This window comes from Ursus americanus, chromosome 21, assembly GCF_024610735.1.
Source record: "Ursus americanus isolate L20-20 chromosome 21, mUrsAme1.1.p, whole genome shotgun sequence".
Taxonomy (NCBI): domain Eukaryota; kingdom Metazoa; phylum Chordata; class Mammalia; order Carnivora; family Ursidae; genus Ursus; species Ursus americanus.
Window position 1 is genome coordinate 52168336 of NC_142147.1, and position 27456 is coordinate 52195791.

Genomic DNA, 27456 nt, shown 5'->3' on the forward strand with positions numbered 1-27456 from the left:
TATCTCTCGTGGTGGTCAGTACTTGGTAACTACACTATTGTTATTTTTAATAATCTCAGAATGTTTCATTTTAATTTGGATTTTTGTCTTCACTTCTGCAATTACGTTTTGTTTTTTGGGGTTTTTTGTTTGTTTTGTTTTGTTTTTGTTTTTGTTTTGTTTTTTTGAGAAGCAGGGATAGGACACCAACATGTGATTTTTCAACCTGAAAATGAAAAATTGGGGGGATATCACAGTAGTCTCAACTTTTGAAAATCTGTCATGGATTAGATATTTTTCCTTTGGGATCCCAAGGTGTAGAAATAAAACTAATAGTAAAAAGTTTTAGAGAAATATACTTTGATTCAAAATGATAAAGACATTTCTGACAATGAGGCCAGTCCAGAAACTTAGAAAGCCATCTCCCTGGAATGTTTGGAAGGAGCTTTGTGCTAGATCAGGACTTTTCAACCTCAACATTATTGACATTTGGGTCAGATAATTCTTTGATGTGGCATGTTCTCCTGTGCATTATAAGATGTTTATCAACATTGGTAGCCTCTACTCACTAGCTGCCGACGGTACCCCCAACTTGTGGCAATGAGAAATGTCTCCAAAAATTGTCAAATAACCCTTGAAGGGCAGAATTGCCAGCAATTGAGAACCATGATCCTAGATCAATAGTTGCCCAACACAGCTGACAGTGCCCTTAGGATAGTGCATTCACGGTTTGATATACATCACTTAGAAATTCATAGTGCCTCTTAACATATTGATAGTTCTGAGAAGTTCTTCAATAAACAAATTCATTAAATTTTATTCACATGTTTACTTAACACTTTTCATTTTCCTTGTTTTGGGTCTTGGCATAAACTAGTCTGTTCACCCTGCTAACCAACCTCTGTCTGCTTTGTCTACTTATTCACACTCCAAACGCCTGACATTCTCTATACGTCAGCAACTCCTCTCATCTTTCCCACCTCATTCGAAGTCACTTCTTGAGAAGCCTTCATAGACCCTTCCTATTAGGTTGTTTCTTGACCTTTTCATCTTATAAATGCCTGTGTACTGTCTTCAACACAAGTGCCATTTGATTATTTGGTTAATGCCTCCTTACTCCTAACCAGAAGGTCCAAGAGCCGTTTCAAAGATGCGTTCACAGCACAGCGTCTAGGACACAGGGCAACCCAATCAAAGAGTGAAAAACACCTAATACATAACTAGCATTTGTGATCTAGCTTGAGAAATACTTTATAGATAAATTCTCTTTTCCTCTTTTTGTTGTTGTTTTTTCGTTTTAGCATATTCTTGGAAGGTGAAGCTAGAGAAGAGGAAGTTATAGGGATTAAAGAAAAAGGAGAAATGTTTATGGCTGAAGTGGTTTTTCAGTTAAAGACTAGATTGCCAGTTCTGTTCTGAGTCTAATCTGTAAGGCCATGGTGGCTGTTTTTCTTTAGCTCAGAAGAGAAGGAGCAGGGATGTACTTATGGCAAAAGTGGTTGGGGGAGAAACACCAAAGGCAAAGGGAAACAATCCATAGGTAACATCTGGTCAAAAACAACAGGTCCTTTTTCACCTCCCAGCTCCTATTCCCTGGGCTAACAGTGGAAAATCCCTTGTTCCTAATTTCTGTGCTTATCTTACAAATGCTATCAATATTTCTTAGGAAGTAGGTCTTCATTTTTTAAGTTTAGGTTGTGTATTCACATTTGTTCTTATTTTAAATGTCATTTTTTTTTGGTAGCTGTATCTCATAGTTTAAATTGTAACAATAGTTGGCTTCCCCAAAAAATGTTAAGGCAAAGGCCATCTGTGTATCATGTACTTGTGTTGGCTTAGGAAATGGTTTGTAGCCTTCCCAGATTTTGGGGGGTTACTGGCTGGCTCACTCCTACTATCCCCCAAAGGAATTTCTATTTTCATAAGAGTGAAAAGAGGCAAATCTTGCTGCTGCCTAGGAATGAATTTAAGTAAAGCAAACATTTCTAAGCTAAATTTTACATCATGCTATTATGTTAATGTATTGTCTTTTCCTGCCATTTCTTTCTTTTTATCTAATTACTTCAACTTGGCACTTACATGTAAAATGCATGCTTCTCAAACATTTTCACTGGGTGTTTCCCTTAAGGGTTCCTGTGAAGTAAAGCCACACAAAGTAATTTCCCATTTGCTGATTCCCGCTAAGAAGTGTGTAAACACTTTATCTTTGTTAAGGATAATAGCCCCTACTAATTAAGTGCCTAAAAGTTCTTTCATAAACCTTGGAAATATTGTAGTTTTAATTTTTATAGTATTCCTATGAGTCATGTATTGTTTATGTTGTATAATGCAGAAAATAGTGTGCCTCAGATTAAAAAACATGTCCAAAGTCACACAGCTGGTTAGTGGCACACGGACCTGCCTGGCAGAAAGGTACATTGCTAGCTAGCTGTTCGGTGCTCTCACCTGACTCACCATCCATCAACATTCAGGGCATTCATGTGTGTGTGTGTGTGTGTGTGTGTGTGCGTGCGTGTGTATGAATATATATAAATATGAATATATGTATTTTAAAGATTTTATTTATTGAGAGAGAGAGAGAGCACACACAAGTGGGGGAGAGGCAGAGGGAGAGAGAGAATCTCAAGCAGTCTCCAGGCAGAGCTGGGAGTCCAATGCGGGGCTCAATCCCATGACCCTGAGATCATGACCAGACCCAAAATCAAGAGTCAGACACTTAAATGACTGAGCCACCCAGGTGCCCCAAGGGCATTAGTATTTTTGAAACTCCCCTTACTTTTGGATATCTTTGTTGCTGGACTCAAACAATAATAAAGAATTGCCATTTAAGAGAGACGTTTACTGAAACTATAAAAATGTTAGAGAAATATGCAATTGAAAGTTTTGGATTGTCCATACTATTAAGCTCTTCTCTATTCTGGAGCATTAAAGGTCAAATTCCCCCACTAGAAAAAAAAATCTAATGCTTATTTTCATATACTGTGCCAATGTACAAGAAAGTCAAATCTATAAAATATACAATTATAAATTCAGTAGTCTGACTTTCATTTTTAAAAATGGAGATAAACTTTTTAAAACTGAAAATACAAAAAAATAAGTATAAAAGATAAGGTACAGAAGTACTGTAGTAGGTCTCACAATTTTAGTCAAAGTACAACTAAGTTTTGAGTACTGATTTAATTAGGAATCCAGAGGTTGGAGTGTTAATTGCTTAAAGTGCTTTAGTGTTTCTTATACTTGACATTGACTTTCCCACACAAGGAAGATGTGCTAATCTGTTGGGTTTTCCCAGGAAGTCATGATTGTTTTCTGCTAATGCACCTGGATTCTCTCCAGCGGAACCACCAGGCATGTGTTTGCTGACAGGACTCATGGCGATCAGAGGCCATTGTGTAGTGTGAAACCATGGATTTTGGAATCCTGCAGCCTGGATTGGAGGCCTAGATCTCCCACTTAGTACTACGACTATTGACATACTTAACTTTGGTTCACTTCTTTATTAAATGTGGCTAATAATAGTAACTTCTCTATGCAGTTACTCCGAATCTTCATTAGATATAATCAAGTGCTAAGCATGGTGCTTGGCATATAAGTTCTCAGTAAGTGTGCAGCTGTTACGGTTCTTATTTCAGAGAATGGTGGGAGAACCAAGACAGGATTAAGCTGAGTTGTTTTATTTTGTTTTGTTTGCCTCATTCTGCGGCATGAAGTAACTAAGTTCTGGCCACAGATTGGTTGAGAAACAGTCATTTGAGGGAACTGAAGATTTGTGTCCTGTGGTTGACTAGCCTGTAGTACCTAATGTCTTAGGTTGGGTTTCCTGGGAAACATACTGAAAGGTACAGATTTTCCTGATGGAGGTTCTGGGGAGTGTGCTCAGGACAACACTGATAAAGAGTGAGGGACTGAGAACACACCACAGAAGTGGAACCATGATAAAGTCTCAACAGAGGCCTCTGCAGGTCTGACAGGAACTCTGCCTAAAGTGACAGTTCAGAGTTGTCCTATGTTGAGTTCAAGAGGCCAAAACTTTGTACTCTCCAACTGACCAGTCATTGGAGATCAGATATCTCCAGGGAGAGGCATGGAAGCTTCCTTCTGTGGCTAGCAGTTCCTGGGGAGGGCCTCAGTAATGAGCTCTGCAGGAAACACTTGAAAGAGCTGGGAGACTGAGGAATTAGTGTTTTGATGCTGAAAATTGGGAGGGGGGGGAAGGAAGAGGATCTGAGCAGTGCACCAGTTTCCACTACAAATGACATTTAAATGTATGTCTTTAACATAAATATTTATATTCATTTATATAATTATAAATATATTTAAAAACGTAAATATATCTTTTGTGAGAAAATTCTTGTTTTTTAAAACTTGAAAGTAAATATGAGACACATAAAAAAATCCTAGGTTATCTAAATTCATTGAACTTTAAAAATGTGTAGTCCAAGGGGATTAAGAGGCTCAAACTCCCAGCTATAAAATAAGTAAGTCACAGAGATGAAAAGTATAGCTTAGGGAATATTGCCAATAAGATTGTAATAACCTGGTATGGTGGCACATGGTGATTACACTTATCGTGGTGAGTATTTTATGATGTATATAACTGTCAAATCACCGTGTTGTATACCTGAAACCAATATAATATTGTATGTCAATTACACATCAATTAAAAAACAACTTGTAGTCTGAATACCAACTTTGTTTTTTTTTTTTTTTTTTTTTGCTTATTGTTGAGGAGAGGAGATATTTAAGGCATAGAATCTTTAAGGGTTCAAAGTAACCAAAGTAACACAATTGATGACAAAGTTAGATTCAGAATTCATATTTTCTGATTCTTCTCCCTCTTTGTACCTTTATGCCCTTCAAATCTGGGTAGAGTTTTACATTTTGTTCCTCAACGATGTAGTGGATCTTTAGCAGTGCTTTTCAGCCATGTACTATAATTACCAAAGTTTGGATTTTCTACCAAAACAAATCTTCTGTTAAGGTACGCTTTCATCTAATTTAGATAGGCAAATCAGAGATGGCTTTTAAAAAGCCCAAACTTAAGAAAGCGTGAAAACTTACTGCTTCCTATGAAATGTAGCATCTCTTAGTAATTACCTGAGAGGGACATTACTTCTGTTCATTGATATTCTTCATGGATTCTCAACTATAGAAATAACGTAGACTCTGCTTTTTTGTGGACATAATTGATTACAGTTTGCATGAATACCTCTATATCCTTTCATTATTATTTGTATTCAGAAATACACATGTGCTTTCCTGACATCTGTATTCAAAGTTGTGTGATTCATTATTTTTAAGCCGGGATAACCTGATTTCACATATTTTTCCATGAGTCAGAGACAAGTTTAGCTGTTAGTTTGTTATTGTCGGTGCTTTCTCATAGCAAGCCTGCCCTTGCCATCATTTTGCTGCTTTGTATTTTTAATCTCTTAACCAGTCACTTAGGGAATAGTCTTTCCAGTTTTCAATGAAAACCAGACAAGAATGGTTATGGATTCCTTAAAGATTGTTGAAATTTTGGTTATGATTATTTATTTCATTTCATGGGCTTAAATACAACCAGGAAGTCCACATCAGCTATTTTGATCTTGGGTCTTGCTTTCATTTGTGTAGTTTCTTTAAAAAATTGTTTTTCTCTAGGGCTTCACAAATCTTTTGCTTGGGCAGCTTAGAAACTCAGCAGGGATAGATGATAGGTTAGCAAGGCAATGATGTGTCTTAACCAAAGACCAGACACAGTGGTGGAAATTGTCCCAAAAAGGTCACTGATGTTCATGAAACTTAAGAGGACATCTGAACTCCCTGAAAATTAAACATCATCTGACTGCTCTAGCTTGGCTCTTTTCCAGGGGAAAAGAAAATATTCCTTCAGCGCCTAATGAGGGCCTGCGTGATAAATATGAACCTAAATAGGTCAGTGTATTCAGAGAAAACCAGCTGTTTAATATTAAACTTGACTTATCCTATTGATATTTTTAGATGCCTCCTTTTACGTTGGTACAAAAGAGAACATGGTGAATAAAATCTCCCTTCTTCACTCACATCTCCTTCCAGCTACTGCCCCATTCCTTAGTTCTTCAGTTCTGTTTCTCTCATTTTCTCTTAAATCCACCAAATTTTTGCCCACAGCATCCTACAAAAACATTTCCAAGGTCAGCAATGACCATGTGATTGCTGAGTCCAGTTGTCATTTCCCATGTTCTCGATGGACTTGACCTTTCTCATTTTCTCTTAAATCCACCAAATTTTTGCCCACAGCATCCTACAAAAACATTTCCAAGGTCAGCAATGACCATGTGATTGCTGAGTCCAGTTGTCATTTCCCATGTTCTCGATGGACTTGACCTCTCAGCAGCATTTAGACAGCCAATCACTTGCTTTATTGAGACACTTTTTTCATTTTGCTTCCAGGACATCCAACTCACCTGGTTTTTCTCCTCATTTTCTGACTTTTACTCAGTCTCTTTTTGCTGTTTCTTGTCATTCCAATACCCTCTAAATATCAGAATACCCCAGTGTCCATTCATTGAACCCCCTTTCCTCTCTAGCTAAACTTATTTCTCCAATGATCTCATGCAGTCTTACTGATGCATCTGGGTGCTATCATCTCCCAAATGTATATTTCCAGCCCTGCCTCCAACTCTAAAATTCAAGCTTATGTAACCAGTTGTCTGCCAGAAACTTCCACTTGGATGTCTGAAGGACATCTTAGCATGTCTAAAACTGAACTCCTAACCTTCAGCCTCTCAAATCTATTTCATCCACAGTCTTCCCCACCTCATTTAATGCCAACTCCATTATTTAGGTTGCTCAGGTTGAAAACCTGGATATCATTCTTGATTTTTGTCATTTTTTAAATATAGTCTATATTCTGTCCACACATTTTCTTGGCTCTGCCTTCAAAACATGTCCACCATTTCCACAGTGGCCCCCTGGTCCAATCTACTACCATCTGGATAGCCTGCTAACTGGTCTCCCTCTGTCTGCTCTTGCTCACCTACCATTTTATCTTAACAAGCAGCCAGAGTGATTATTTTAAAATGAAATCAGATCATGTCATTTCTCTGTTCAAAATTGGCCAGTTTTCACCCTGAGTTATACCTAATGCCTATTGACTTGCATCTGTATAAATGTGTGTGTATCCATGTGTGTGAATGGAAGAGGGGAGGTCAGTGTGCCTGGAATACACTCAGAAAAAGGGAGGATGGTAGGAGATAATGTCAGAGAAATTTGGCATTTATAGAACATTGCCAAGACTCTGGATTTTACTTTGAGTGAGGAGGGGCTGCTGGAGGCTTCTGAGTAGAGGAATGGCATGATCTGAATTACTTTTTAATAGGGTTACTCTTGCTGCTGTGTTAAGATTAGATGAAGGGAAATGAGCAGAAGTAAGGAAACCAGTTAGGAGTCTGTTGTGGGTGTCCAGTTGGGGTATGATGATGGCTTGGACCAGGGTAGTGATAGTGGAGCTGGTGAGAAGGGGTCAGATTTGGAGTATATTTTAAGTGGGCTCTAACAAGATTTCTTGATAGCTTGGGTATGGAATGTGTAATAGAAGAGTTAAGGTTATCTCCCAAGTGTTTGGTCAGTGTAACTGGGGCTTCATTAAGCTAGGGAAGGCCATAGGGAGAACAGGTCCTGATGAGTGTTTGTAGAGCTCAGTTTTAGAATGTAAATTTGAGATGGCATTTAGTGTGCTTTCATTAAATATTTGCTGGGCTAATCAACAAAGTCACTAATCTCAGCAATCTCAGCCCTACTTTCCACTGTACAGGTTATTCCTACATCTAGAGCCCCTTCTGGGCCCTCTCTACTTGTCTTTGGGTTTGTGGAGGAGGAGTTGCCTGGCTTGTGCTTGGGGTCAGATGATTCTGGGGGTCAGATTATCCCGTATACAGATGTGAACACAATTCCTCTTTTTCTTTTTTTTAAAGCAAAAGCTGAACCCCAGCTTCTTTCTATTGCCTCTGAGGTCTGTTGTGAGGGGAGGATGGGCTTGCTTCTCAAGGTGGTCGCCTTTATGAGGGTAGTGGGATTTAAGCTTCATATGTTTCTTTCCATCAGTTTCCCAACCACCGTCTCATCCACATTTTACCATGGCAAATTTTTTTGACACCTCTCCATTGTTGATATCATACCCCATGTTATCTTTGCTGTTTTAGTTTGTGTTTTTGTATCCCTAAATCATCATTTTAGTGTTTTGTTGTTATGAGGGAGTTGAGATAAATACACACATTCCTTCACAGTTCATAAACATTTCATTTACATACTCTTCCAGGATCTTTCTGTTTAAGATGGAGTCTATTTTTTCTTGCAAATATACAAGTAAACACCATTTTTTTCTTCAAGTAAACAAGTAGACATTAAAATATTGTATTTGTCAAAATGTTTAGAGTCATGATGTTGCATTAATTGTGATGGTTTCTGTGCTCCTGGCTCATTATCTCCTCTCTTACTTTTAGAACAATCCTCATTTGTGAAATTGCATGAGCTCCTAGTATAGTCTCTGGAACACTTTGGATTCATGTTTGAATGTATGAATAAATTATAGAAGAATTGCCCATCGTTGAAGTCCTTATTCATTCTCAGGTTAATTCTCCAATATTTTGCTGAACTGATATTTGAATGCATACCCACTATGGGTAAGGTGCTATGGAATATACAGTACTGACTTAGAAATATTTATTTATTTATTTATTTATTTATTTTTTTTAAAGATTTTATTTATTTATGTGACAGAGATAGAGACAGCCAGCGAGAGAGGGAACACAAGCAGGGGGAGCGGGAGAGGAAGAAGCAGGCTCATAGCGGAAGAGCCTGATGTGGGGCTCGATCCCATAACGCCGGGATCACGCCCTGAGCCGAAGGCAGGCGCCCAACCGCTGTGCCACCCAGGCGCCCCTAGAAATATTTCTTGATCTCAAGACATTGTAAATGTATTTTAATACAGAGAGAAATTACATAGAATTAAAGAGGTTGACCGTAATAAAGGGCATAAAAGTCAAACAATTTAGGGCGTCAGGGAAGTGAGGAATATTCATGGCAGGGAAAATCAGGATTTCTTCATGAAAGTGGTAGCATTTGAGATGACTCTTAAAGAATTGCTAGGGTACAGTATGAGAAATGGGAATGGAGTCATTCTAAATGAGTAGACTAATAAGTGGGAAAGTGAGAGGCCAGGGAAATGTATTAGCTGATCCATGTTGGCTTAGATGGATTAGAGTGGTCAAGGAGGAATATGGAATATAAAGTTGGAAAGAATTGGAACAGGTGTGGTTGGCTATAGACTGTAGGAAAGAATATGGGTGTTTTTCCTTAGGAGGACACAAAAGGTTAATCAATAGGAGATTGCTGTAGTCAGACATTTCCTTGGTAAGATTATTTTAGAGGACTTGAAAATCGATTGAATGTTGGCAGGAAGAGATATACATGATATTCCTCTGAGATTTGAGCTTCTGTTCTGATAAAGGCATAGGTTCTATGTCCAGACATAAGAGAATCAGAAAGAGAGACAATTTGAGAAGTGAGGTAATAAGATTTTTAAATATAATACATTGAGAGTGAATTTCATGTGGAAACGTCTAGCAGGCATCGAAACTAGAGCTTTGGAAGAAGGGGTTGAAAAGAAGACCTGACAATAATGATTAAAGACTCATGTTCTGTGATCATTTTCTCTGGCTTAACAAATTTGTTATATTGAAAATATAGTGTTTAATATAGTAACATCTACTTTAGAATCATTTTTATTTATTATTGCAAGGCTCTTGATTTAAAAACAAACACATTGTGGCTTTTAAATTTCTTTTCCATGTTGAATAAATCATTGCACAGTGACATCATTTTTACATTTAATTCTCAAATGTAAGATGATTATGTAATATCTGTTTATATTTTTGTGGGACTGTTATAAAATCATTAGTCATTTGAGCACTTTAAAAACCCAATGCCATATTGAACAAATAATTTGAAGGAAAACATTTTTACTCAAGGATATCAAAATAGAAATTCTTCCAGATCTGTTCTTTCTTACAAATTTGGTCACTTTATTTTTTTATCCTTGAACTGGGTAATATGTATTTTGGTACACATGTTATGGTCAACATGAGCCGTACTCTTTCTCTTCATCTAGGAAACTTAAGTAAGACTAAGTTGAAACTCACAATGTCTTATTGTTTACATTTTAAATTAGGTTTTAAAAATATTTAAAATTATAAATATTACAAAGACTAATAATTAATTTAAAATGGAGATGTATGTGAAATGAGTTCTCATTTTCTGTCTTCAGTTTTGCTTCCTAGAAGTTAATATTCCTAATGCTATATTATGTATTCTCTTCAATTTATTTCTCTGTATAGAAAAAATGTTCATATCTGTTTTTATTTTAATAATATAAGCTTAAGTACACATATTATCCTAAAACTTTTTAAACTGAAAACTTGTCATAAGCATAATTCCTTATTAATATTCTCGAAGAGATAGATAGCCATAGATATCTGTACTTTACTATTTCTTCTCTTTGAAAAGTGTTTTTAAGCACTATTAAAAAGATAGTGAGAAGACATAGCTAGAAAGAAGTTGCTTATGGCCAATGTCAAAAAGGTCTGTGTTTTCCTCTAGGATTTTGATGGTTTCCTGTCTCACATTTAGGTCTTTCATCCGTTTTGAATTTATTTTTGTGTATGTGTAAGAAAGTGGTCTTGGTCTGGTTTCATTCTTTTGCATCTTGCTGTCCAGTTTGGTGTGTACACACACACAGAGGAATATTATTCAGCCATAAAGAAGAGTGACATCTTGCCATTTGCAATGACAGAGATGGAGCTAGAGAATATTATGCTAAGCAAAATAAGTCAGCCAGAGAAAGACAAGTATCATATGATTTTACAAAACAAACAAGGGAAAAAAGAGAGAGAGACAAACCAAGAAACAGACTATTAACTATTGAGACAAACTGATGGATACCAGAGGGGAGGTGGGTGGGGGAATGGGTGAAATAGGTGAAGGGGATTAAGAGTACACTTATCAGGGGCACCTGGGTGGCTCAGTCGGTGAACCATCTGCCTTCGGCTGAGGTCATGATCCCAGCTTCCCTGCTCAGTGGGAAGCCTGCTTCTCCCACTCCCACTGCCCCTGCTTGTGTTCCCTCTCTCACTGCCTCTTTCTCTCTGTCAAATAAATAAATAAAATCTTAAAAAAAAAAAGGAGTACACTTATCATGACGAGCACTGGGTAATGTATAGAATTGTTGAATCACTGTATTGTACACCTGAAACTAATATCACACTGCATGTGAACTAACTGGAATTTGAATAAAAACTTTGAAAAAATTAAAAAAAATAAGAGATAGTGAGGAAGCATTAAAGAATCACTACACTATGTTTTAAGCAACATTAGTGAATCTGAACATTTTTTGTGCAAAGCTACTAGAATTTGATTCTAAGATCTCCATTCGTTGTTTTAAACCACACGTGCTGAAACCATTCTGTGTGTTAATCTGAGGCAATATGATTGGGCAAAGACTATGTTAAATTCTGTGTTCTTTTTCCTAGCTAATTTGAGAAAATATCAGTAACTTATAAGGGTATTATTCCTAGAGTTTGAAAGAAACAGTACTATGTTTTATCTATTCGAAATCAGAACAGCCTTAAAAACTGTACTGATACATCTGTCCAGCATCACAAGAGGGAGGTTTGTAGGCTCCGAAAGGACCAGAGGGGATGTTATTATATGCAAGTATCTTTTACAATGTTTGCACTGAAAGAATGGACTAGAGATATGTATATTTGAGAAGATATATGTTTTCCTTTAGAATATGAGATTATAACAAGCCAGAGGCACACTCAGGCATCCCAAGACTAACTTTTTTGCTCTCTATTCTGATACCTTCTTGGCTTAGATCTTTTTTATAATCTAAGAGGTAGTTCACAATGGGGGAAACATCAAGCGAGACATGGACAAGCAGACTGGTAGCTTGGAACTCTGTTGCGGTTCTTGCTTTCTGCAAGCTACAAATTTTACTGCATAGAGGCTCTGGCCAGCATTAAATAGTATGAAGTAAAAATGATAGGTGGTTTTTACAGATCACACCATCTTACTAAAGGTATAATTATTAAGATATACTGGTTAACAAAATTTAATGATCTCGGAGTTATTAAAAGCCAGAATGCAAATGAGATAAATATTAGAGTCAGAATTATAAATGGAATAACATTTTAATAGTACAAATAGTATTTAAATAACATCATTTTTATAGTATTTTTAATTTATTTTAATATTTTTATCATACAGTAATGATTCTATTAGAAACACTGATTGCAGAAGAGTAGTTTGGAAATGCCATGTCACATCAATTCCCAACCCTGAACATATATTAGATCATGTACTTTTTAGTATGTTTATGATTTGCAGAGAACAAGTGAGCAATACCTACATTTTTATTTTAGTGTTCTCACTGGTTTCCAAGCTGCCTTTCTTGTTTTTCTGTGAGTTCTTTACATTTCTCCATGGTGTCTTCATCTCCCCTATTTCCTCTTATAGCATCCCAATGTGACCTACATTAACTGGTTGACACAGTAAGCTTGAGGATCTTAGACTTGCTTTATACAACCCATTCTCTATTACATGGTCCCTAGGACCACATATGACTTCAGCTCATATTTCCCCTTAATTCTTATTGTTGGATGTCGATTCTAGTAATCTTCAATAAATAACTTTTCTTCCTCCTACTCCATTTGATTTCTCACGTGACCCTTACCCATTTTCCATGTTTGCCTTAGTGGAGACAGTGACTTGCCATAGTTAAGAACTATGTAGTCAGATAGACTTGGATCCAAACTCTGTCTCATCTTCTTACAAGTTGTATGATCTTGGGCAAGTTCATATTTTTAAGTCTCAATTATTCAGTTTCCCTAACTATGAAAGACAGGGGTTATTGCAAGATTTTGGAGATAAAGCACTTGGCACTGCCTTTGGCACATGGTACTCAGTGAAAGCTTGGTAGTTACAGGTTTGAGAAGTTAGCATTGGAAAGGGGGGACTAATTTCTATAAAAATCAGGAAAGGACAAGATATTGTATGATAACAAAGGGATGTTTTAGGAAGTAGGACAGTTGAAAGAACTTTCATCATACAGTTAGAAATAATAGTGTGTATAAAGTTCTTACCCATAACCCTTAGGTTAGATGTGTTTTCAGAATTCAGAATTTTGTGGATTTTAAAAGGTATGTATATTTCATATATTACATAAGATCTCTAGCAGGATATGAGGTAACATTCTTAAACAAATGGATATTTCTTTTTTTTTAAAGATTTTATTTACTTATTTGAGAGAGAGATAGGGAGAGAGAGACAGCATGAGCGGGGAGGAGAGGGAGAAACAGACTCCCCACTGAGCAAGGAGTCCAACGCTGGGCTGGATCCCAGGACCATGAGATCATGACGTGAGCCGAAGGCAGACACTTAACCGACTGAGACACCCAGGCACCCCAACAAATGGATACTTCTGTAGGAAAACACTTCTGTATGAATTTTTATACAGAGGTATTAGCCTCCCATCATTACTCTCCCATAAATTCAATTCAGATATGCCACCAAATGAGTTATGAAAAAACTTACTTTTCACAACGTTTGAATCTGGGGATTATGGATGAAGGATTGGGGTTCTGAAAAATAAAAGGAGATTCTGCATTTCCTTATTGTGAGCCAAAAATTATTCTCTCATTTTAGTGATGTGGATGTTTTCTACATTTCGTATTCGTGGGGCCACGGATACTTTTCTTACTTCCATAGCCACACTCATTCCCCTTCCCAGGTACCCTTGCCAGTTCACTCCAGATTATTTCTTCTGCGAATTAAGGGAAGGAATGAAATAGAACTCTTTCAGTGGGAGTTTGCTTGTCGGACATGGAAAATTCAGGTCACATTGGGAAATGTTTTTTTCTTTATTCCTGGAATTTGTTAAGATGTGAAGTGTATAATAATATCTGGAGAGAAAAAAACATTAAAATCATTAGTCTCCATTTCTTCCTTTGTGGTTAAAAGCTGTGTCCTTTGAAATATTTTAATTCAAAAGGCATTTTGGCAATATCTATTGTTAAATGTGATATAGTAGCAATTTTAGACTGTGTGTATTTTTTTATATAGATACCTATGGGTTTTTAGAGAAATGTGTATTGTTTTATTGACTGGTCAACATTGCTTATTTCTTCCACTAATGAGAATCTATATTGATTTTTAGTTCATTCCTTTCTATTTCTATTGATTTGGGGGACTTGCTATGAGAATGAAAATTGTAATTAAATCATAGTTTGGTAATACATAACTATTACTCAGAATTGATTCCAGTGGTTTTTGGTTTTGTTTTTTTAGTGTCCTACTGAAACCAAAGCAACTTTTGGGGTCCACCTTAAAATAGTAGGAGACTGGACAGGTATGTGGAACATAGAGTTTGAAGGTACATGCTTTGAAAATAATGGGTCATACAATAGTTTGCATGTGTTTAAGTAGTAGGACTACTAGCATATATAAAAATGTGTATATGTTCTCAAGCTGTTGTTTTGTTTTCTTTCTTTGCATATACAGTTTTGATAGTCATATTTTCTTCTTTTAGGATGCATTTTTGGAATTCAAATACCTTGGATATCAATAATTGTTAATAATGTATTGTTTGCTCTGCTTGCAAATCATTGATTTCTGCCTACTTGTCAAATGCACAGGCAATAGTGGGAAGAATGAACTGTGTTTTTTAGAAAATATGATTTTAAAATAAGTGGCTGGTTTTACTCTCAAAATAATCAATATCTGGGATTGGGATTTATATTGTGATTTAAATCTTCCAGTTCTTGCATGACCTTTTTGTGATATTACCTATGTGTATATATCAACTCCACAGCCTCTTTGGAATAGTGGTCATTTTTAATGGCAAATCTATTAGTGATGTGTTACTCATTTATTCAATAAAACTTTTGTATTTTCTGAGAGATGCATTTTATTAAGAGTTCTGAATAAATAAAAGAAACATTCATTCTTCTATTCCCTTGGTCCAACACAGTGACTGACAAGTGAGTGCTCAGTAAATGTTAGCTTGTTGGCTAGTTGCTTAGTTTGGTTGCTCAAAAGAAAGGATGCAGATATAGACATGAATGCAAGTGTAAATAAAAATATTTTCTAATTGAGTGCTAAACTAGGAACAGGGATCAGAAAAAAGATAGATTTAGTGTAATCTAGGGTTATAAGAGGAGATTTACAGAGAAGTTGGAATTTAAGCTGAACCTTGAAAATCAGGCAAATGAAGAAGGAAGTAAGTCATTTTAGTAAAATTCACAGCATTGTCAAAGATCAGGGAAGGTAATGTGTAAACTATTTCTGAGAAAGGTAAATAAATCAGCCTAGCAGAAGCAAAGATGTTATTCTGGAGAGTATTAGGGAAAAGACATTTAGAGTCAGCTCGGTGAAGATCTTGAATGCCTTGACAAGATAATAAAATAACTTGAAGATGCTGGAGAACTTTTGAAAGATTTGGAACATCATAACAAAAATAGTATTAATAATTTGCTAGTTGGATAGATTAGAATCAAGGAAAGACTTACTGGTACTGGGAGGCAGAGGAGAAGAGGCAGTGGAGGGGTGGGAATGGAAAGAGAACTAGAACGAATGGATTTGCAAGCACAGGTGAGAAATTAGCACTGGAAAGGGGGGGACTAATTTTTGTAAAAATCAGGAAAGGACAAGATATTGTGTAATAAGCAAGGGGTATTTTATGAAGAAGGACATTTGAAGAGCTTATGTCATACAGTTAAAAATAATAGTGTGTAAATTATTTATCTGTAGAAAGGGCAGCCAGCCTGAAATTGGAGACTTGATGAAAATGGAAAAATATGCAACATAGTATTTAATGGGAAAATGATGAAACTGATCAAAAGATCTTTGAGCAGTAATGACCTATTTGGAATTATAAAAAATCAGGCTTCAATAGATGGTAGTTTATTTGATTGCATTCAAAAGAGATCATGGAAGCCCCTTGTTAGAGAAACACTGGTGTAGTATGAAAATAGTAATTCTCATCATAAGCCCAGAACTAGTTGTTATAATCACAGTTGTTTTGCACTATTTGACAAATAAAGAACAAGTAGAGTTCTTCTTAGCTAAGAATACCAATGAAGTAAGAATTAACTTCAGTAATGAACGGTAATCAATGAAATTCTATATCTGAAGGGAAACAAGCACAATGAAGATATAATTTAATTCATCATGGTAAGGAGAAACTTTATGATGGATTATTACTAGCTATTGTTATTGAGTTTCTTCATAAAGTTATTTTCTATTGTCAGTAACCCATTAAAATAAATGATTATCTCATCATTTATTTCAATTTTTTCTATTAGGAACACTTAATAGTTTTAATTTTATCCTCCTTTTTTATGTACTGTGCCATTGAGGGAGAAACAATATCATTTTATTCAGAGTTCAGTTCCAGTCAGATGCTTTTCAATTAATAAACCTTCTTGGTTGTTGACTTCAAATATTTGTTGACTTGGAAAAAAATGTCAAGTGTTCATGCGTAAAACCCTTACATAATTCTGCACTAAATAATATCTGGCACTTTAGTTCAAAAAAGGGTTTAGTTGTCTTAAAACAATGGAATTATAATTATGGAAGGAAAACTGGGAAATTACTCCTAAGATCATGGTTTTTGTCCTAAAAGAATTGATTAAAACTTAGTATTAAGAGAAATAGGCGTGGGAAATATCAAAAGAGTGCTTTAAAGTTGAATGTCAGAGGTTTGCTTTTCTAAACTGACAGATATTTTACAGTTACTTTTTTCTTCCCTGATATATGTTCTGCCTTGGGCAGGTTGAAAGAACAGGTTTTAGACTGCCCCATGAATGATCTTTCCAAGACTAATCAATGATACCAACAGCAAAGTGACCAAGAAGCAATTTAAGCAGCTGCATAGCCTAGGACAAGGAGGCCTCAAAGTTGCAAATTTATTGTCTAGCTTTTTATTTTAACCAGGACTCTCATTGTACCTTTTAAGTATGTGAAAGACTCATTAAGTTTGGAAGACCCTTCAAACCTCAAACACAATTTAGGTTTTTCCTTGAAATGATGGTGGTAGAATGGGTAGAGTAAATTGCTCAAGTGGGTTTATCACTTAATTAATATTTTGTTGCTTTTCTAGAATCAGTCATACTTCCCAATTTCAAGTACATGGTCACAGATTGCCTACCGGTTTGATTATCATTCTAACTATCCAAAATGTTTTGTTTCTTTCTACATTAGATGTCATTACTATTGAATAATGTTTGAGGTGATATTATACCGTTGGTTTTTTTAGTGGTCTAAATACCAGCTTACTCTAGAGAGGTTAAGTTTTACTACAAAAGCATTATGTGCATAATACCTGCATTGAAATTAATCTAAAATTTTGTCACTTTTACATTCAATAATTAATGGACTGACAACTGGATAAATATGCAGCAGAGGGCTTATTGTATATATTATATAATAGCTTTCCTTGAATCTGTGGTATCAATTTGTATCAATTTATTGTTTTGAAAAATATTGCTACAATCAGAAGATATGGTTCACTTTGAGGATCAAAGTGGGAAAACAGGGCCATATAACATCATGAATTTGCTTTAATACATAATACATTGATACTCATAGTACAAGTAACCTTAGATAGAACTTTAGTTGAGGACTAGACCAAAAAAAAGAGTTGAAAATTCTCTCTCTGTTTATTTCTATATCACCAAATTAGCCAGGCACATATTATACTTCATCTAGCTGATTGTTTGTGAAAAGATTAAAACAGAACATGTGTAATGCATTTAAAGTATTTTTTTTCCATTTGGGGAGCTCTTTACAAGTCAGATTATAAGCACACAAATTATAATAATGTAATTATTTTATAATGAGAACATGTTTTGGAACAATTATGCCATCCACCTCATACCATATGTATCTGTGAATGGCTTTTGGTGGCTGTAAAAAGAGCCAAAAATTAAAAGTACTCCTGTTGAATACCAGCCCTATTTTGAAGGACATGCCCAAAAAGCAGATCCTTGAGCAAACTGACTTTTTTGAACAGGACAAATTATACTGGGATATATGAAATATCTGGATTTTACTTACTTCATGATTGCATAGTGTAAGCTTTAGTTTAAACCCATAATAAATATGAATTATCAATTGCTACATCTACAAAGGAGTGACTAGAAATACTCTTTTTTGTTGTTGTTGTTGTTGCTTTGACTAGCAAATTATCATGGTTAGACATTTGTGGAAGATAACATTTAAACTATCTGTTATTTTGGCTAATAATTAAATATTTATTAAATACCTACTGTATATATATATATTTAGATACATATATGTATGTATATATATTTAGATATATATATGTATATATATGTATATATATATATACACATATTTAGATGGGGTGTTTAGTTACATACAAAGAGATGAGATGAGGGGATGTCAGGTGGATATTAGGAAGAAGTTAGACTATTAGACTATTAGACTAAGGAAAGAGAAAGTGCAAAGTCCCTGAGGTAGGAATAAGTTTGGATATTCAAGGAACAGCAAGGAGGCCAGTGGGGAATAGAGATGGCGAGGGGAAGAATAGTAGGAAATAGACTGGAGAGGTGAGCAGGGGATTGGACACTATAGGCTATAAGAGGACTTGCATTTTTATGTGATTGAGAAAAAAGATATGGTTTAGAAATCTGCATCTGAATGATATTCACTTTGTTTTAATACATACTACCTAGTGGTTGTCAGGCCAAGGTTAGTTAGTTAGTTAGTTAGTTATTTATTTATTTATTTATTTATTTATTTATTTATTTATTTATTTAAAATGAGTGAGTTTAGGGAGAAGGGGGAAAAAGTAGGAATTCAGAGCATGACAGAAAACAGGTCAAACTTTTTGTTGGGGTGGGGAATGTATCATCATTTTAATGATGCTTCAGTAGTGGTTTTATCTCCTGCCATATGGCCCTGGTTTATGGATTCTGGTAGCTTGGTGCCCCATCAGCCCCCATGATGGTAGTAGCTTCTTTCTATTCTCTGGATTGCTTCTTTCTATTCTCTGGATTGCTTCATGGTCTTTTAGCTTCAGTTCTTCCCTCATCTAAGTCATTAGTTCCCTGTATAAATTCCTTCGACTCTAAATTATGTAGAGTCATTCCTGGTTTTGGTTGGATTTGGACCATTACAGGAGGTCCGCAAAGCCTCTTTGAACAGAGCTCTGAATCTGGAGGAGTAATAATGGGGGAGATGAGAGGAAGAAACCTTGAAGCAGGCAAATGTTTGTGTTCAAGGACCAGTTAGAAGTGCAGTGTTGCTGGAAGTAAGTGGGAATGTTGTAGGAAATAAAATCTGAGAATACCCACGGACCAGACATGGTAGGTGCTTACAGACTTCAGTTTTATTTTAAATGTTGTAGAAAATCATTGGAGGATTTTGATTAGGGTCTGACTCACATTTTTCTGGCTGCTGTATAGAGAATATGATGGGGGTGGGCCAGAGTGGGAATTAGGAGATGAGTTTAGAGAGAAGCCCTTGTTGCTGTCTAGACAAGAGAAAGTGCTGATTATACATAGGGTGACAGTAATGAGGTCATGAAAAGTGGATGGATTCTGAAGGTATTGTTGATGGATTGGAGGTGGGATGTAAGAAGAGTTAGGAATCATGGGGTGCCTGGGTGGCTCAGTCAGTTAAGGGGCCAACTCTTGATTTCGGCTCAGGTCATGATCTCAGGGTCGTGGGATAGAGCCCCATGTTGGACTCTACACTTAGGCGGAGTCTGCTTGAGATTCTCTCTTCCTCTCCCTCTTCCCCTCTCCCCACTCTCTCTCTCTCAAATAAATTCTTCAAAAAAATAAAAAAAATAGTTAGGAATCAGAGATAATCTAAGGTCTCTAGAGTAAGTAAGTAAGTAGATGGATGGTTCTGCTGTGTATTGAGTTAAAGAAATTTGTGGCATATCAGGCAGCACAAGAGTGGGCATTCAAATTCAGTTTTGTACAGTTTAAATTTGAGATGCCTCTTAGGCTTTCAAAAAGTAAGGTTGAATAGGCCATTGCATGTGTGAACCTGGAGGTCAGAGTAGAGATTCAAACCTGACAATTATTATATTCATGGATCTAAAGATGTGAAGTTGGATAGGATCAGCTAGAATAGTAATTCTCTTCTATGTAAGATTTGTATACATTTTAATATACCTTTATATACATCTTACATTGTATATATTATGTATTTACATTTATGTATTTGCCCTGTATGTCATTACATTAATATACCTTTTATAGCAATTTATATTCATTTTATAGCATTTTATATGCCCACTTTACATTCTTAAATGAAATTCGCAGATGTACACAAATGATTTTTAAAAACCAATATAATGTCCTAACCTTAGTATAAAGGAACTATTAAAATAAAATAATTTATAGTAAATGATTTATATTTCCTAATTAAATTTTTAAGTGTGACTATACTAGAAGTCATAATGAAATAGGTGACTTAACCCACATACAGAATGATCATGAATAAGACAATTCTAAATACAGGATTCCAATACAATTGGAATACTATGAGCACTATTTTCTTTATGGGGTGATTTTCCAAAATAGTGAACTTTTTTTAAGTTCTAGACACAATAGTTTATAATATTACTTCAGTTTACAGAGTGGTTGCAATCTTGGGACTATTTTTTTTAGCACTATTTAGGTCATGTAAAAACTTTGCATTTTTGATAAATGAATTTTTCATTTACATGAATGTCCAGCAAGTCCTTTAAAAAAAAAAAAGCAAAAAGTGCGATAATTCCTTGTTGCATAACATCCCATCCTCCACAATGTTGCAGGGTATCTAATGTTTTCGACCCCTACTCTTCAAACTTTAGTAACTGATGATTATCATTGTTAGAACCAAATTGCCTCCCCAATTCTCAAAGCTGTTCCTCCAAGGTGGCACTGACCTATTAAGAGTAGATACTTGAAGAAATATGTATAATAGAGAAGAAATTTAACAGAGTCCTGAGATTTCAACACGTAGAGTCCAGTAAAGGTAACAAAAGTGGAGTGGCCACAGAAGTAAGAGAGGAACCAGGAGAGTTTGAAGCCTGGACAGAACAAGACATTGTTTCATAAAAAGAGGCATTGATCAATTGAAACAAATGCTGCTTCTCAGAAGCGGAATAAATTGAGGACTGAATTAATGACATTGGGAATTGTGTTTTTAATGGAATATTGGGAACAGAAGCCTATCTGAAGTAGGTCCAAGAGATTGCAAGAGAAGTAGAGGTGGTCCACATAGACAAACACAGTGGTATGTTGGGACCAGCTCCTGTGAGCTCATTGGATCATTGAGTGCTTCTCTTCCAACTCTGTGTTCAGTGAGGTCAAGTTCAATAGCTTCAATCATCACAGTGTCTTTATTCCTTGAAAATTGACAGACACCATAAAAAAAGATTTAAAAAATGATTTTAAAGATCTGGCTGTTAAATATTTGCCAAAACACCACTGGGCAAATTCTAAAGAGTTTTGATATAAAGTGAAATAGAGCATTAAGTCAGTAGCTGAAGGAAGGAGGATATAGGGACAAGGCAGATGTAAGTTAAGAGAACATACAACAAATACATATGTAGAAATATAAAATATATGCACATACACATATATTTAATGTGAGCAATTATAATATGTTTACATACTTGTGGGAAAAATGAGAATGAAGTAGAGAGGAAAAAGTTCATATTACTGGAGGGATAGAGGATATAATCATAGAAGCAATGTCCACATGTGCCTCTTAATGCATTCCAGAAGAACTGGATTCAATGTGCAAGTGGAGGAGTTGACCACAGACAAGATAGCTAGGCAGTTCATGCTTCGTAACAGGAGCAGACACAGAGAAGATGGTTACAGAACATGGCCATAGATGGATTGGGGCTCTGGAGTAGGAAGAATGGGATTTCTTTTCTGGTTTCTTCTGTTTTCTTGGTGAAAAAATAGAAAAGTTATCACTGAGACTGAGAATGGAGGAAGGTATGCTGAATTTTGAGGAGAAGGAGGAAGGTTTCATGTATCATTTGAAATAGTGAGTTGATGAGGGAATCATAGTAGCACTTCTGAGATGTGCCAACAAGCCTACTAAGATTTGTGGTCCAAAATTTAGGTGAGACAACTCAGATTAATTGTGAGTTTTTTCCAGGCATGTCCAGTTCTTCAGATTAGCTATTGTGAGATAGAGGTGGTGGTGGTATTGGATTTTACCGGTGTTGGTCTACTCCTGATTGAATTCACAATAGCTGTCACCTCCAATCCATTCTCCGCACTGTAGCCAGAGAAGCTTCAAAGCCTGAATCAAATTAAATCACTTCTCTTGCTTCAATCACTTTAATAGCTTCCCATTGCTCCTAGGATAAAGTTAGAAAATCCTCATGATGACCTAGAAGGGCCTCCCTGCTCTGGTCCTGACCTACATCTCATCTTGATCCAACTGTTTCTTCTCTGCACTACAGAAACATTGGCCTTTTGGTTCGTTCTTGTTTTGCTTGTTTCCTTCCACCTATATTTATCCTGATCCATATGTTTACAGTACTCTCTGCCACCCTGCTCACCCCTACCCACACATGTACACAGCTCAGGAGTCATTTCTTCTGAGAAGCCATCTAGACACCTCCATTTTAGGTGTTGTTTCTTTTTTTTTTTTTATTTTAATGTTTTTTTATTATATTATGTTAGTCACCATACAGTACATCCCTGGTTTCTGATGTAAAGTTCGATGATTCATTAGTTGCATATAACACCCAGTGCACCATGCAATACATGCCCTCCTTACTACCCGTTACCAGTCTATCCCATTCCCTCACCCCCCTCCCCTCTGAAGCCCTCAGTTTGTTTCTCAGAGTCCATAGTCTCTCATGCTTCATTCCCCCTTCTGATTATCCCCCCTTTCTTTATCCCTTTCTTCCCCTACCGATCTTCCTAGTTCTTATGTTCCATAGATGAGAGAAATCATATGATAATTGTCTTTCTCTGCTTGACATACTTCTCTTAGCATTATCTCCTCCAGTGCCGTCCATGTTGCAGCAAATGTTGAGAACTCGTTCTTTCTGATAGCTGAGTAATATTCCATTGTATATATGGACCACAACTTCTTAATCCAGTCATCTGGTGAAGGGCATCTCGGTTCCTTCCAAATTTAGCTATTGTGGACAATGCTGCTATGAACATTGGGGTGCATATAGCCCTTCTCTTCACTACGTCTGTATCTTTGGGGTAAATACCCAGTAGTGCAATGGCTGGGTTATAGGGTAGCTCAATTTTTAACTTTTTAAGGGACCTCCACACTATTTTCCAGAGTAGCTGTACCAACTAGCATTCCGACCAACAATGTAGGAGGGATCCCCTTTCTCTGCATCCTCTCCAGCAATTGTTTCTTGCCTTGTCAATTTTTGCCATTCTAACTGGCATAAGGTGGTATCTCAATGTGGTTTTGATTTGAATTTCCTTCATGGCTAACGATTTTGAACATTTTCATGTGTCTGTTAGCCATTTGTATGTCATCATTGGAGAAGTGTCTGTTCATATCTTCCGCCCATTTTATGATTTGTTTATTTGTTTCTCGTGTATTGAGTTTGAGAAGTTCTTTGTAGATCTTGGATACCAGTCTTTTATCTGTAGCACATATATTATCATTTGCACATATATTCTCCCATCCGTGGGCTGCCTCTTAGTTTTTTATCTGTAGCACATATATTATCATTTGCACATATATTCTCCCATTCCATGGGCTGCCTCTTAGTTTTTTTTACTGTTTCCTTGGCTGTGCAGAAGCTTTTAATCTTGATGAAGTCCCACAAGTTCATTTTATCTTTTGTTTCTCTTGCCTTTGGAGATGTGTCATGAAAAAGTTTGCTTTGGCCGATGCCGTAGAGGTTGCTGCCTATGTTCTCCTCTAAGATTTTCATGGATTCCTGTCTCACATCGAGGTCTTTCATCCATTTGGAGTTTATCTTTGTGTATGGTGTGAGAGAGTGCTCAAGTTTCATTCTTTTGCATGTAGCTGTCCAATTTTCCCAGCACCATTTATTGAAGAGACTGTCTTTCTTCCACCGGATGTTTTTTCCTCCTTTATCAAAGATTAGTTGTCCAAAGAGCCGAGGGTCCATTTCTGCGTTCTCTATTCTGTTCCATTGGTCTATGTGTCTGTTTTTGTGCCAGTACCATGCTGTCTTTGTGATCACAGCTTTGTAGTACAGCTCGAATTCCGGCATTGTGATGCCCCCAGCTTTGTTTTTCCTTTTCAACAGTTCCTTGGCGATTCGGGGCCTTTTCTGGTTCCATACAAATTTAAGGACTATTTGTTCCAGTTCTTTGAAAAATGTCCTCGGTATTTTGATCGGGATAGCATTGAAAGTGTAGATTGCTCTGGGTAGCATGGACATTTTAACTATGTTAATTCTTCCGATCCATGAGCATGGAATATTTTTCCACCTTTTTGTGTCTTCCTCAATGTCTTTCAAGAGTGATTTATAGTGTCTAGAATATAGATCCTTTATGTCTCTGGTTAAGTTAATTCCAAGATAACGTATGGTTTTTGGTGCTATTGTAAATGGGATGGATTCCCTAATTTCTCTTTCTTCGGTCTCATTATTCATGTATAGAAATGCAACTGATTTCTGAGCATTGATTTCGTATCTCGCCACATTACTGAATTGCTCTATAACTTCTAGTAGTTTGGGAGTGGATTCTTTTGGGTTTTCCATATAGAGTATCATGTCATCTGCGAAGAGAGACAGTTTGACTTCTTCTTTGCCGATTTGGATACCTTTTATCCCTTTTTGTTGTCTGATTGCTGTTGCAAGGACTTCTAGTACTATGATGAATAATAATGGCGAGAGTGGGCATCCTTGTCGTGTTCCTGAGCTTAAGGGAAAGGCTTCCAGCTTTTCCCCATTGAAAATGATATTTGCTATAGGCTTTTCATAAATGGTTTTTATGAGATTGAGAAATGTACCCTCTATCCCTACACTCTGAAGGGTTTTAATCACGAAAGGATGCTGTATTTTGTCAAATGCTTTTTCTGCATCAGTTGAGAGGATCATATGGTTCCTGAGTCTTTTCTTGTTGATATGATGTATCACGCTGATCGATTTGCGAATGTTGAACCACCCTTGCATCTCACGGATGAATTCCACTTGGTCATGATGGATGATCCTTTTAATGTACTGTTGGATTCTATTAGCCAGGATCTTGTTCAGTATTTTGGTGTCCATATTCATTAGGGAAATCGGTCTGTAATTCTCCTTTTTGATGGGGTCTTGGCCAGGTTTGGGGATTAAGGTAATATTGGCCTCATAGAATGAGTTTGGTAGCTTTCCTTCTGATTCTATTTTTTGAAATAGCTTTAGGAGAATAGGTATTATTTCTTCTTTGAATGTTTGGTAGAATTGCCCAGGAAAACTCTCCGGGCCTGGAGTTTTGTTATGTGGAAGGTTGTTTATCACTGACTCAATCTCTTCATAATTAATTGGCCTGTGTAAAAAATCAATTTCTTCCTGTTTCAGTCTTGGTAGTTTATAGGTTTCCAGGAAGGACTCCATCTCTTCCAGATTGCTTAATTTATTGGCATAAAGCTGTTGATAAAAGCTTCTAATAATCCTTCCAATTTCATTGGTGTTGGTTGTGACCTCTCCCTTTTCATTCATAATTTTATTAATTTGGGTCCTTTCTCTATTCTCTTGGATAAGTCTTGCCAGTGGTCTGTTAATTTTATTGATTCTCTCAAAGAACCAGCTTCTAGTTCTGTTGATCTGCTCTACTGTACTCCTGGTTTCTAATTCATTGATTTCTGCTCTACTCTTGGTCAGCTGCTTACTCGTGCATGGATAGGCCTGTCCCTCTGTTGCTGTTCCAGCTTCTTGAGGTGAGAATATAAAAACTGCATTTTAGATTTTTATATTCTTTTGAGTGAGGCTTAGATGGCTATGTATTTTTCCCTTAGGACTGACTTTGCAGTATCCCATAGGTTTTGGACCATTGTGTTTTCATTCTCGTTGGTCTCCATAAATTGTTTAAATTGATTTTTGATTTCCTGCTTTATCGAATCATTCCTGAGCAGGATGGTTTTTAGTCTCCAAGTGTTTGAGTTTCTTCCAAATTTTTCCTTGTGGTTCAGTTCCAATTTCAGAGCATTGTGGTCTGAGAATATGCAGGGAATAATTTCAGTCTTTTGGTATTGGTTGAGACCTGTTTTGTGTCCCAGAACATGGTCTATTCTTGAGAATGTTCCATGGGCATTAGAATAGAATGAGTATTCTTTGGTTCTGGGGTGTACTCTTCTATATACATCTATGAGGTCCAACTCGTCGAGTATGGCATTCAAAGCTCTTGTTTCTTTGCTGATTTCTTGCTTAGGTGATCTGTCTATTGCTGATAGTGGAGTGTTGAGGTCCCCTACTATTAACGTATTTTTATCTATATGTCTTTTTATTCTGGTAAGAGTTGGCTTGTGTATCTTGCTGCTCCCCTGTTGGGGGCATATATATTTATAATTGTCATATCCACTTGTTGGATAAATCCTTTAAGAATAATATAGTGCCCTTCTGTGTCTCTCACTATAGTCTTTAGTTTAAAATCCAATCTGTCTGATATGAGAATTGCTACCCCAGCTTTCTTTTGAGGTCCATTGGCATTCCATCCCTTTACTTTCAGTCTGAACGTATCTTTAGGTTCAAAATGAGTCTCTTGTAGACAGCAAATGGATGGGTCATGTCTTTTTATCCCACCTGCAACCCTGTGTCATTATGGGAGCATTTAGGCCATTTACATTGAGACTGATTATTGAGAGTTATGATTTTAATGATGTCATGTTGCCAGTAAAGTCTTTATTTCTATAGATTGTGACTTTCTGTTCTGTATCACTCTTGGGGCCTTTTTACTTTTATACAACCCCCCTTAATATGTCCTGTGGGGCTAGTTTCATGCTTACGAAATTGGTCAGTTACTGGCGATTCTGGAAGTTCTTTATCTCTTCATCAATTCTGAATGACAGCCTTGCTGGATAAAGGAGCCTTGGCTGCATGTTTTTCTCTGAAAGAGCTTTAAAAATGGCCCCCCACCCTTTCTCTCATTCCAGGTCTGTGTAGACAGGTCTGACGTAATTCTGATATCTTTGTCTTGGTACATGAGAAATTTCTTTGCCCTGGCCGCTTTCAATACTGTATCCTTGGATCTAATATTAGCGAAATGCACTATGATGTGACGTGGCATAGGTTTGTTGTGGTTGAGCTTGAGAGGGGTCCTCTCTGCCTGTTGGACACGAATGTTTGTTTCCTTTGCTAGATTAGGTTTGTTTTCAGCTACAATTTGTTAAAATATCTCTTCTAGACCTCTTTTTTTCTCCACCCCCTTGGGGATGCTGATGATTCTGACATTGGAACGTTTCATTGAGTCAATAATCTCCCAT

At 36.5% G+C, this 27456-nt stretch overlaps 1 protein-coding gene across 10 annotated transcripts in view; it reads left to right on the forward strand.

Annotated features, from left to right (window-relative positions):
* The window catches only part of LOC123803818 (NADPH oxidase 4-like), a 175335-nt gene that overhangs the window by 76632 nt on the left and 71247 nt on the right, over positions 1-27456 (forward strand). For all 10 annotated transcript variants that reach the window (XM_087871203.1, XM_087871209.1, XM_087871200.1 and 7 more), the window contains one exon: positions 14347-14407. In XM_087871203.1, the coding sequence (XP_087727329.1) occupies positions 14347-14407 (61 nt within the window). The remainder of the gene's footprint in view (positions 1-14346; positions 14408-27456) is intronic.